This window comes from Pholcus phalangioides, unplaced genomic scaffold (assembly GCF_987345545.1).
Source record: "Pholcus phalangioides strain wild (caught in Gottingen) unplaced genomic scaffold, Ppha-v1.0 ptg000010l_1, whole genome shotgun sequence".
Taxonomy (NCBI): Eukaryota; Metazoa; Arthropoda; class Arachnida; order Araneae; family Pholcidae; genus Pholcus; species Pholcus phalangioides.
The window spans coordinates 37,307,968-37,321,779 of NW_028301603.1; the positions used below are offsets into that span (position 1 = coordinate 37,307,968).

The 13,812-nt window shown below is 37.9% G+C and overlaps 1 protein-coding gene across 1 annotated transcript in view; it reads right to left on the minus strand.

Annotated features, from left to right (window-relative positions):
* The window catches only part of LOC149081386 (TNF receptor-associated factor 5-like), a 40,936-nt gene that overhangs the window by 10,938 nt on the left and 16,186 nt on the right, over nucleotides 1-13,812 (minus strand). Inside the window, exons 2-4 of the mRNA XM_089238207.1 lie at nucleotides 11,776-11,880; nucleotides 5,623-5,784; nucleotides 5,459-5,530 (exon numbers count right to left, since the gene is read on the minus strand). Of these exons, the coding sequence (XP_089094333.1) occupies nucleotides 5,459-5,530; nucleotides 5,623-5,784; nucleotides 11,776-11,880 (339 nt within the window). The remainder of the gene's footprint in view (nucleotides 1-5,458; nucleotides 5,531-5,622; nucleotides 5,785-11,775; nucleotides 11,881-13,812) is intronic.

A 13,812-nucleotide genomic window follows, 5' to 3' on the forward strand; every position in this document is an offset into this window, starting at 1 on the left:
AACATTTTACATTCAAGTGTGCCACATCCTTGTGATGCAAATAGGCAGCTTTTCTTCATTTTTGACACAGTTCACATTCTAAAATGTGTTCGTAACAATTGACAAGCTAAACGAGATGGGGGTAGATCAATCAAATTTCCTAACATTGAAAAACCTGATGAAGTAATTACCGCCTTGTTCAAACATCTAGAACTAACGTATGATATTGAAAAAAATTCACTTGTAAAGTATGGAAACTTACTTAGCTTGAAAGCTTTATACCCCTCTGGAATACAAAAGCAAAATGTGAATTTAGCTCTGAAAATTTTTTCAGAGAAAAATGTTATTGCTCTGAAGCATGTAGCTAAAAATCATCCAAACATATTTGGTGATGTCGAGGGAACCTGTTTTTTTATAGATATTATTGTGAAATTATGGAAAGTGTGTAATGTTAAGAGTGTGTTTGAAGGAAGAAGGTTCAACGATGAGTTCAGAGAGGCCATTACAAAAGATTCTAAACACCAAATACAGTTATTAGAGAAAATAGCTTTGTGGTTGAAAGTTTGGAGGCAGTCTGTGCCCATTTCAGAAGCATTGTCTGCTCAGACATTTCAGGCCCTTATCACAACCATTGAGGCTTTTCTGGCATTGATTCCATACATTTTTTATAATTATAGGGTAGATTATATTTTGTTGAGCAAATTTCAAAATGACAATTTGGAAGGGCGCTTTGGCATGTACCGCCAAATGAGTGGATCAAATTACTATATCAGGTTCGTTCAAGTCTTGGAGAATGAGAGAAAAATACGGTTCAAAAATAATATTCTTCTATCAACTCAAAATGAAAACTTACCTTTGAAAACACTTCTTCCATCAAATGAACCTCATGATAATGTTGTAACGGTGAGTGATTATCAAGACATATTAGACATTGAATTTTCTTTTTCTATGATACCAGAAAATGTTTTACCTATTATAACATACATTGGTGGATATGTGGCCAAAAATGTTCTATCAAAACAAAAGTGTGATGTATGCAATCAGTGGTTACGAAGTTCTCCAGATGTTACCGTTGACTTCGTATCTACTGATTCACTTGATATATATGAATTTTTGGCAGACCTAAATAGGGGAAAATTGACATTGCCAACTGAGAATGTTATCGTTACTGTTTCCGTTGTGTGGTTCGTAATGTATAATATTGTGAAGAGTCACAAAAAGAAATTTTTATCGACTAGCGCACAACTGTCTGTTCTCTTCAAGTTGGCAAGCATCATTTTGAAGAGAATTGACAGCATCTCATTTAATGATGTATGTCATTGTAACATTGCAAGCAGCCTTGTTGATAAATTAGAAACCATTTGTTTGATAACTGCAAAAATTTTTATCGCAAATTTTGTAAAATACTTCAATGATCAGTTGACCAAAAGTAACGAGAAAGAAAGTGTTAGAAAGATAAGAAAACTGAAATAGCAATTATTTAAAAGCAAATATATATCGGCCATTGTTATATCAACAAATATATATGCTTGTCCAGCAGAATCTAACAGTTGCAAGAGTAGAAAATAATTTGGAATTCCCAAATATAGAACTGATAGGTTTACCTTTGTGAGTTATTTAAGACGTCAAGGTAAATAATACTCCCAAAATTATTGTATTTCTAAATTTAGTTTTCGTTAGAAATTAAAACTTTTCATAAGTGATAGTTGATGTTTTCTCACTGTTATGCATAAAAAATAAGGCAGCAGGAAAATTTGAGCAACTTGTATTGCAATACTGTCATTGACAGCTTTGGTAGCTTCCAAATTCTCGTTTTTTTGTATCCTGTATATATAATATATAATTACCCTAATATGTTACAACGCTGTTGTGCACATTTGTAGTATTTTGTATCTTCAATATTTTTTGGTGGTATTTCTTTCTCTTACAAAACTCCAGTTTTGTGATGAATTGTGCATGAAATGATAAATAAAAATTTTATACTTTTGCATGTCTGAATTTTTTTTCTCCTATTTCAATATTTCTTCATACTAAAAATAAGTAGTTTACAATTTTTTTTTTTTTAATTAGATGAAAGTTCAATTTTACTACATAGACTGATAGATCTTGTATAGCTAATGCAAATAAACTTAGTTTCAGAATGCGAGTGCTATATAGATTGTCATTTGCTGGTTATGAAAATGCAATGGATTACAATACTTTGTGAATCTGAACAAAATTTAATTGAAGGGTTTTTCAGATATCTTTATATTTTTAAAGAGAGTGTGAAGTTTAAAGCAGGTGAATTGGTGCTGTGTTTTTTCAACGGTTTGTTATCCTAATTTTTAGGATAAAATAAAAATCTTTGTAGCAGTTTTTATTCTTCCAGTGTTTATAATTTTCCAAAAAAAAAGGGGGGGGGGAGTATTATGCACACATGTTTTTGCAACACTCAAAAAATAATTACATTCATTGTATATAATTGTCGTGTGTGTTAACTATTTCTAAAAGGTAAATGAAAAGGATTATCAGGAGCGTTGAACTGTAAAAGCATACAAGTTATAAAATTTAATTAAATCTGTACAGCCCTGACAGGGGGCCCAGGACAATTTTTTTGTTTATTTTATAAATTCACTATAAAAGGGCCAGTGAAAGATAGCCTAGGGGCCTTTCTCCAGGATGTGGGGGGGGGGGGTGAGATTTTTTATATACAGTAATTATCTAGTGAGAAGAAAATAATACTATACAAATTTGAGAGGAAATGACATTCAAATTTGTGTAAAAAGAATTTTGTGGAAGCAGCTTTTAATATTCCGTTAAAGTTAAATCATTGTTTTTTTTTTATAAACTGTTTGGTGCATAGCATGCCATATATTACAAACAGAATGCGTATTTATATACTGCGAAAGATCGCAGAGAACATTCGAAGAACTTGGTTATTGCAGTGGATGTGTTGCAAGAAAGCCATGCTACGGGTGCGCTTGAGGAACAGGGAAGAAAGTTAGGACCCAGTTGGTCACGTGATCATCGTTTCTGCTCCGAGTGCCATAGCCCGGTCTTTCTCGTTAGCCCCGCTTCGCCCGCAAGCTTTCTGCTATAGAGCAGTGTTTCTCAACCACCAGGCCCTAACAATAGTCACACCGGGCCATGAGTGTGATTCGCAGAGTTTAAATTTTTTCACTAATTTCTCTTTAGTTGTGTGTATGACCAGGTCTTTCACATACGCAAAAGAAGTTTACCGGGCCGCGGGCTTCCAAAGGTTGAGAACCACTGCTGTAGAGGCGTTGGCATATGTTCGTACCCTTAAGAGTGTGATAAAATCAGTTTTATGTTTAAAGTGACATACTGTATAACCGTTCAAAGAAGTGTCGTATAGAACTATTGCTTATAGTTATTGCAATTACATTTTGCACAAATATGGCGGATAAGCCAGCCCGGGTTTCCAGGAGCTCTGTTCGGAAGTCAATGAACTAACTGCTTCAGACGTCTTTATCTCAAAGATAACAAAGATGGCTCTTCTCCCTCTTTTGTAATCTTTTATCTCTACTTTTTCAAAGGAAACGCCGTCACATTTATAAGACGCGACAACACGAGGCACGCGAACAAAAGGAAACCGACGCCACAATGCCGTTTATGACGTCAACGTCGCTGCTGAGTTCGGCTTCTTTCATTGTTATTCGTGATCGCACATATCATCACTGGTTTTCAATGAGCAAAGAGACACCTACTGGTCATTAATGAGACTATTCTGGATGATCACGAATCTAGCCTTATAGGTCATGGAAGAGGGTTTACTGCAACATCACACCTTAACAGAAGTGTTGGAAGGTCGCGTAAAAGATTTCGTGACTAGTTAGGCTTACCGTTGTGCGTACCGAGTAGGATTTATAATCGATCATGGATCTCTCTGATTCACGTTTGCGCTGAATGTCGTGGTTCTTGTTTTGGGTCATGGCTTTAGTCCCTAAAAAAAGGGGGGTGGGGAAGGGAAGGGTAGCAGAAGATAACATCGCTGAAATGTGTTGTTTTATCACCTGTTTTCGTGCGCCTACCAACAGCTACTTACAAAAAGCGTATTTAAGGGCATTTGAAACTGCCTCGTAGAGAATTTATTAACTTAGAGATAGCAAAAACACACGAAACGTCCCGGATGTTACTCGGAATCATGAAGATTATTACAGTGAATGCGTCAGGGCTACACAACCTTTTCAGTCCACGGGCCAGATATGCGATATTCCTGCCGCTTGTGGCTCAGAAACTTATACAAATACAAATACAACGCCACAACAGGCAAATTGCCCAACGAGGTGGCTGACTTAAGAACATCATGGATCCCCGAGCCCCTACCTACTACTGCTACACCACACATGCACCCCCGCCCCGCCCCGCGGAACCCCCCAACGAATCGGTAAATGCGGGAATGTGCGTGTACGTGTAGTGCAACCTGACGTATAGTTTGTTTCTGTGTAATGCTTGTTATGTGTAGTACTGTCATCTGCCCCCAGTTTTACTAACTATGAGTGAAGTGTTATGGTTGAATGGTTTACCGTTGTAGGACTGTTGCTCTCTGTGGCGAGACTTTTTAACGGGGAGATCGGCTCGCATTTGCACCTTGAAGTTGGGAACCACAGAAAACCAACTTCAGCCGACCACCACTGTGGGGTTCGAACCCGGATCCTCGCATCACGAGTCCGGTACTATAACCACTCGACCACCACAGCGGCAAACTTATACGTGAAGACTCATCACATGACCCGTAATTCTGACCATCTCAACTTTTTTATTTGTGTGTGTGTGTGTGCGTGATGTCCCGTTCCCCCCCCCCCACTTTCAACAAGGCTTAGTTGAATTTTTGAAATAAAAAATTAAGGTTATTTTCATGACATAAATTATATTATGATTATTATGGTCTATATCGTAATTAATTATTAAGCAAATAAATATATTCATTCCTTATATTTGTCAAATATATAAGATTTTTTGGTGAATTTACATTTTGACTTGCAGGACCAATCATTTTCCGCAACTAGTGAATTTTCAGATATTTTCTTTAACTTTACTTGCCTATGACATTGTTTCGGGGTGTAATTGAAAATTCTGTTGGATATTATTAGCAATTTTACTTGTCTTTGGAAATTTTTTGGCTCAAATTGGCAACTTCACTTGCCTTTGAAAATCTTGTTAGCTGTTATTTGCAACTTTATTGGCCTTAGAAAATGTTTTGGCTGTAATAGGCAACTTAACTTGCCATTGAAAAAAAATTCAACTGCTATCAACAACTCTTCACTTGCTTTTGAAAAATTTTATCCTGTAAATGGCAACTTTATTTGCCTCGACAATGTTTTTTTGGCGATATCCCGTATTTTTATGAAAGAAATATGGTTAGGCTAATATCAATCGTGTTGTATGTATTGATATTTTTCTACTGGAACGGCTTGGCGGGCCTCATTTGCCCCGCTGGTCGGAGGTTGTGCAGCAAATGGTCAATGCGATTTCTTACCTGTTCCCTGCGGATCTCGTCTTTGCAGTGCGGACATGTCACCGGTCGTTTCAAACACGTGCCGTGATGCTCCTGCCAGAAACGGGAAAACTTAATATTCGTACAAATAAATCTACACAAAAAATGCAAGCATAAATCAAACGCATTTTTGCGTCTTTATTTACCTGTTCGTCTTTAAAAACGATTTCGTCTTGGCAGAATTCGCACGAGACGAGCCTTCGGTCGCAGCTGCTGGTCAGGTGATTGGCGAGTTCCCTCTTGCTGACCTGTAGACCACACCCGCAAGGACACGAAACCGGCACATATCCGCAACTCTCTAAATGCGACTTGGAAAAAAAAAATAAGGCACTCATGCATTGTTGGTAAACCATTTATTTTTTTACTCAAAGTACTATTTAGGAACAAAAATAACACTGTATTGAATATCCATTGTTTAGCTATTGGTGAGACAACACCAATAAGAGACTCGAGTTTGAATTTTGATAAAGTAATGAATCATCATAGATAGTAAATAGTCGATATCCAGCCCGAATCGATACGTTTGTTTCAAAAAATTGGAACGTCCCAGAAATTTACGAGCCCAGTTCATGAAATGCTCAAAAGTTATAAACTGCGGCACAGCACACATAGCATTTTGTAGGATAGGGTGCCGAGAGCCCCACAGAAATAATTTAGAAATCAAAATTTTCCACATAAAACCCAATTCGAGCTACCAAAGGTCTAAAATACTTCCGACGCTCCTAGTATGGCTGTATAATTCACATTTCTATCTTCTAAGAAGTTCCTGAGCATACCGGTGGCGGAAAAATTTCAATAGAACAGATTGAATGCGTCCTGAAAAGCTTAATCACTTTTCCTCTTTGTTTGTGAAAATTTGAACATCCCAAAGTTGTTTCAAAAAACTAGAACATCTTGCTTGAAACGGACTATTACGTGAATGTTTTCATGCAAATTTGCATCATCTTGGTCGAATGAGTGTTGTTTCAGTTTGGGGTCATTCAAGAATTGTCAGCATCGGGGGGGGGGGGGGGTTTGAAGGTTGCTGACGTCATCAACCACCCCTTTTTGAAGATATGAAATATTCTAAGCTGCTGACGGGGTGGGGGGGGGGGGGTCAGTGTTTTGCTGACTTTTGCTGACAAGGGGGGGGGGATAAAAAATGGCTGAATATCTGCTTACGTAATACTTGAATGGCCTCTTTCCCGTTTATGTATGTAGACGTAGAATAGTTCAATCTTCGCATTGCTGGTATAAAAACAGGACATTTATGCGAACGCAAAATTACATGTGCATTTGCTTGAGTAGTGTGAGAAAACGCTTGCTGATATTGTACGAATACATTATACTGCGGTCATTTTTGACCTTGACCATGAATTTTATGCATCAAAAAATTGAATCGATAAGTCTTCGGCAAAGATCTGAGTTGGACCTCAACCATGAATTCCATCGTCGCTATTGCAGAGCCGATAGCAGCTAGATCAGCAGCTTTCTTTTTCTAGAATGACTCCACAATCTCTTGGTAGAATCAGCATCGGGTACAGTCATCAGGTGTTACAGAAACACCGAAGTATCGATGATGTTTGATGGACATTGTTTAAATATGAAAAACGTCGAGAATTCAGCAAAGTCTCCGGCTACTGGAACCAAAAAATAGAGACCAATGAATCAGAAGACTCCTCTCAATGGAGGTGTATATTGAGTTCTGTATCTTTTGATTCCAGGCGTTGAAAATTTATACGGAGATGAAAATATTTCATTTGGCATCAAAATTTATACTATGTGCAAGAAGCTCTATCGATGCTACAGCAATTCACATAGGTAAAATCTTGATGGCAAACGAAATTTGCTCGATACAAGTTTTCAACTTCTGGAATCAAAAGATAGAGAACTCAAGCAAATTTTGCGTTCTCAGAAATGTCCCGTTTCCTCTACCGGTAATGCGAAGATTGAACTATTCTATGTCTACATACAACCTCTGACAATAAAGTTCGGTGAATAGTCCTGTAACATTAACGTAGATGAAATGTTAACGAAAGTTACCTTACTGTCCTTCGAAATAGTCACCTCCCATTACTATGCACCGCTGAGATCTCCTATTCATGTCCTGGAAACTTTGCAAGAACTCTTCTTTTGGGATGGAGTCCAAAAACCTCGTCACGTTTCGTTGGATGTCAGGAATATCGTCCTTTCAAAGCGAGTTTGAGTCGTGGGAATAGGAACAAGTCTGGAGAAGAGATCTGGCGAGTATGGTGGATGTTCAATTTGCACCACCCCCTTTTATGCCAGGAACTGTTTGACGATATTGGCTGTGTGAGAGCGAGCATTGTCGTGAACAAGAAACCATGAACCTTGTTGTGCGTACTGAGGTCGTACCCTGCGTAGACGTTTCATGGAACGGGTCAAAATTTCAATGTACCTTGCAGCATTCATCGTCGTTCCCTCAGGTAGAAATTCCTTGTGGATTTTCCTGTTCTCAGTTAAGAACCAACGCACTAAACAAGCACTTTGTAAAACAAGTCTTTCACGGAACACAAACGACGCTCAACTGAACAACGGTGGCGGCAGACGGTCAACACCTGCCGCTACGCATGTGCAGCGTTTTGCTTCGCCAGTGTTGCCAGATCGGCCGTTCTGATTTCATTCGCCGAACTTTATTGTCAGAGGTTGTACATAACCAGGGAACACAAACAACACTCATTCGACCAAGATGTAAATTTGCATGAAAACATTCATGTAATAATCCGTTTTAAGCCAGTTGTTCTAGTTTTTTGAAACAATTTTGGGATGTTCAAATTTCCACAAACAAAGAGGAAAAAATAATTTGTCATTTTAGAACGCATTCGATCTATTTTTTGTTTTTGGCCACCCAAGAAAAACTTCTCAGAAAATAGAAATGCAAATCGCAGTCATATTTCAAATTCCGGCACTCTAACTTGAGCATTTCGTGAACTGCGCTCTGGGACGTTCTCATTTTTTGAAACAAACGTATACTTCTAGGCTAAAGCATTGCCTGATTAAGAGTAACTTACCCCGGCCCGGCGAATAATCAAACATCCCACCGCTATTCGAGAAAAAAAAAAACCCCTACCACATAACCATTATCAATGGCCCGAGGGGGAAGCACAAATCACGAAATAAAGGTGGTCAATAACTTTCGAATTTCGGTTCTCATCATGTCCAACTACCAGTTCTACGACTCGCGGCTGATTCAGACCCTCTCCGTGATGGTAATCATTTCTTTCTCTTAATATAGGTGAATGACCATCAACTCCATACTCGTTGAAACCTCCGATATTTTTTCATGTGGCGAGGATTCTGTGGCTACAGATTTTTATGAGTATTTACGGAAGAATCTCCTCTTCTGTGTCTTGAGTTTTTTAACCCTCTCACCAACACTGATGGTGATATCTCGCCTTTATTTAGAGAGAAGAAGCCTTTTATTTTAGCAATCACAAACCCAGATACTTTGTAAAGCGGTTTCCGTGTCATTTTTGGAGTTTTTAGACATTTTTTTTCAAATTTCTGGAAAAGTACTGAGCGAATTGTTCTGAAATTTCGGTCATATATATACCCTATAATAGTACTCACCATTTCCAAATGAAAATTTATTCAGGAGTACATTTAAGTGGGTAGACAGAAAATTAAGTAATTTAAATAAGAGAAAAAAGAGTGTTTGGTCAACCCTGTTACAGAGAAAAACTGCAAATGACTTGAGACTTTAACAAAATATTTGGCTAACTTTATGCAATACTTCTATGTATTTTCGTGAGAATAGCACGTATATTCATGGCTTTAGTCCTTAAAAAAAAAGGGGGGGGAGGGTAGCAGCAGATAACATCGCTGAAATGTGTTGTTTTATCACCTGTTTTCGTGCGCCTACCAACAGCTACTTACAAAAAGCGTATTTAAGGGCATTTGAAACTGCCTCGTAGAGAATTTATTAGCTTAGAGATAGAAAAAACACACGAAACGTCCCGGATGTTACTCGGAATCATGAAGATTATTACAGTGAATGCGCCAGGGTTACACAACCTTTTCAGTCCGCGGGCCAGATATGCGATATTCCTGCCGCTTGTGGTCCAAAAACTTATACACGAAGACTGTGATCATATAACCCGTAATTTTGACCATTTCAACTTTTTTATTTGATGTCCCGTTTTTTCCCTACTTTCAACAAGGCTAAGTTGAATTTTTGAAATAAAAAATTAAGGTTATTTTCATGACATAAATTATATTATAATTATTACGGTCTATCATAATTATAAGCAAATATATTCATCTCTTATATTTGTCAAGAAATATGAATGCTTTCTATAAAAATTCCAATTTTCATCGCATGTTCTTTTGCTTATAACATGCTGAGTTTTTAACCAATTTTTACGAAATTTATAGGAATTTAAAATGTTGACAAATCGTTATTCAATGAGATACGAGTATTTTCATTTTTAGTAAATGATTATAAATTGCGCAAAAAATATGAATTTTATTTCTCCATAATTTCATTGCCAGATACTGGTGAACTCATATGAAAATTCCAGCTGAATGCCACGAAAATTTATAAAGATATATACGTGATATTGTGGGCTGTAATTTCGAAAATTTGCCGAAAGTAACTAAATAATAAGGGATTTTCAACAAATTGGTATACGACTCTGATGTTATTCGATTACTTCAAGAATAAACCCACACAGTAATTTGCGAATGAGCGAAGACGTGTTTTATAAGCAATAAAAGAAGTGTTTTAGCATGACACGCTTGTATGATCACAAAATTAACAAACTGAAGTTGAAATAACAGTAAATAATCGTATATCGATTCGGGGGAAATCTCTTATTATTCTGTTATTTCAGCAAGTTTCGAAATTACTGCTCATAATATCACGTATATTTTTCTGAATCTTCACGACACTCAGCTGGAATTTTCATTCAAGTTGCGCTATATATCTGGAAATCAAGTTATTGAAAAATGAAATTTATATTTCTTGCGCATGCGCGATTAATCTATATATATAAAATTCATTTTCTGTCTGTTTGTATGTTCTCTATACAAATCTACAATTTTAGATCGATCGTCGCCAAATTTTGCATATATACCGAATGGCACTCGACTTGAACGATAGGCTACTTTAAAATTTATGCCCCAAATGGGCAAAAAACTGTCGGGCAACAATCGTTTTTGGGCCTCAACAATCACTTTCCGAACGTTTACTTTGGTTACCGTGGTTCCCTAGCAATGCGTTTCAGACGTGTATATGCCTTTACACACACACAATGGTTTGTCACTTCTCTAATCCTGTTACTATATGTATAACAGTTTATGCCATTATAATGGTTTGCCACATTTCCAATACTCCCAGTAATGAGGCTTTTTGAATAGACATCATAATCATCACCAGCATCGCTTTGAAGGTCAGGAAAAGGGTGATCCTCATAGAAATCAGTGTTAAAATTGCCGATTTTACTGTAGAAATGCAAAAATTTGGTGGGGTTTTCTGTCACATCAATAATTTTAAAAATTGTATTGAATTCTCGATTTTTGAAATATTGAGTTTGCTTAGAGATATACGTAGCCCAGAAGATATTAAATATGAAGTAATTAGCCAGACCTACTTTTGAGTTGGATATCCATGTAATAACATTGATTTCAACTTTTTATTTATATCTTCTCAAGCATGAAAATTAAGTTCTCCGTATTGTCTTTTGATATTCAACTGCATAAATTGATGTAGTTTAGGTTGTTTTAAAATCAATTATGGGTCCGTAAAGTACATCGAAGAAATTCCACAGCTTTAACTAAGCATTTTTGGAAGCAGAAACAGGCAGAAATAGATAACTTGAAGTTCCGGAGGGGGATCGAAATACGTAGCGCCCCTTAAAAAAGGAAAAAAAATATTCGTTTCTATGTTTCTTCAAATCTAGATTTGTTTATTTCATGCAGTCGCGCAGAAAGTCGCCATATTGGTTAACTTAGATACGGTTTGCATGTCCCTCAAAGAAAGAGGGAGATATCACGTGATCCAAAAAGCCTCATTAAAGAAAACTCGGACAGCGCCGGGTATTATAGCTAGTCATTTACTAAAAATACTCATATTTGATAATGAATTGTGACATTTGAAATTCCTACACAGAATTCCGCATGTGCAGTTTTTTCTTTTTCGTGAATTTCTCACTGAAAATGGTGAGTACTAATATAGGGTATATATGAATGAAATTTCAGAACGGTTCGCTATATTTTAGAAATTCGAGAAAATGTCTAAACTCCAGAAAGGACACAGAATTTTCGGAAACATAGTACGAACAATCGCGAGATTGTCTCACCTCGAGGTCCTTGAAGAGAACACTCCTCCGACAACCTCTTTTCCTCTGTAGGCAGTAGACGTCCAGGCCGAGCAGCTTGTCCTTGATCTCCTTATCTGGCACCAGCTGTCCCAGAAAGAAATCGGATGAGGGAAAGAAATTCAGCATCACATTCAATTTTCATCGCTAAAGCGCACAAATAAATGATTCCGTTGTTCGAAGAAAGAAATATTAAAATAAATAAACACACGTGATTTTGTTTTTTAATTCAGCAGTGTTGGTTGTGAAAACCGGAAAACGGTAACTGGTGATTCGAGGTTCCAATTGGGTATAGTTATAACCCGTAAAACCCCCTTCATCATCACTGTGCCATAACGGTTATATACATAAGTGGGTGAATACGTAGGCTCATATAACACCTTAAGGAGCACTTTTTTTTTCAGAGTAAATTAATATAATCGCACTGGCCAACAGACCTGTGGATATAAAAGTCCCAGGGGAACATGAAATACAATGTAAATGCAATTACACGTGAATAAATGCGTCTAAATGCACAATGTGTTCTGTTAATGGACCGATAAACTCAGAGGGTTGTTAGTCATCAAGAGAGGAACAAAAGTTAGATTCCCGGACGCGCACGAAGATACCGGGTACGCTTTTGATGTCTGTTACGAGATCCTAGGGGGGGTCTGCAGGATATTGCTGTTGGTACATCCGCTGTGTTTAGCACCCATTGCCCTCTGCTCGACCGTAAATCAGATGCATATCAGCGTATTCCTCGTTCGTGTAGTCAGCCATCACGATACTCATCGAAACAACACTTGACAACTAACTGCTACACGTGCTTACTACCGCAATAGCGCTAATTTACGTTGTCTGCAGCAGCGCGAATTCCTACCCCAGCGCATGCGTTTCGCGACGCTGCTTACGTCAGATGCGGTGAGCGAACTTACGAACGCATTCAGCGACCAACTGACATCCACCTTTCGTCTCCTCTGGGCTCAGAGCCTGCGTCAGTTTTTCATCCTCTCAACGTGGTTTGCGACATCATGTTCCATTGCAATTTTTGTTCCCCCTTGATGCCTACTAACGACCCTCCGAGTTTGTCGGCCCATTAACAGAACACCCTGTATATACAAATTCCATTTACACTAACCAGAGTCACAACAACATTTATAGCACTATACGAAAACAAAAAAGAAAGCCGAAGAGGTATAGGTCACTCATAATATTTTCATTTTTAAAAAAAAAAGGAATCTTATCAGGGCCAATATGGTGGCAAACCACCGTAAACATTGTATGCTGTATAATTATCAGAGAATAATCAGTTGGTACCAAGGGCGTAGCCAGGGGGGGGGGGGACTTGGAGGTCTGGTCCCCCCCCGAAATGTGAGAAAATGACCGAAAAAAGGGAAAAAGATGGCCAAATCCATTGTTCTGTCACTTTGGTCCCCCCCCCGAACGAAATTTCTGGCTACGCCCCTGGTTGGTATATATATGCAGAATCAGCTCGACTACACAATTGATATTAAAAATTAATTGTGCAGTGTTGGCTAGTAAATTAAAAAATAAATACAATACATGTATTAGTTTTAATTTCTGTCTCAGTCGTTAGGGGCTGTTCAAGTATTACGTAAGCAAATTTTTAGCCATTTTTGACCCCCCTCCCTCCTCCCCCTTGTCAGCAAAATTTCGTCATCAGCTCTGCCCCTCTGAATCCTAACTCATATTTTCATGAAGGGTGGTTGATGACGTAAGCATTATCCAACCCCCCCCCCCTCCCCCCTTGTCATGAAAAGTCAGCAAATCGGAAACCCCCCCCCCCCGGTTTTTTCGCCGGTCCGCAAATTATTCCTTTTATTCATACATCTTTCGCCGGTCTGCAAAAGGTATTTCTCCTATTTCGACATTTTTTTTTGTCGGCCCGCGAATTATTTCTCATGTTTAAAAAAAACGGATTTTTTTTAAAATTAAATATGAAGAACTGTGAAAAATTGAATTTTTGTTTTCTATCGCGTACACCCATTAGTGACGGACTCGCGATGCGAGGATCCGGGC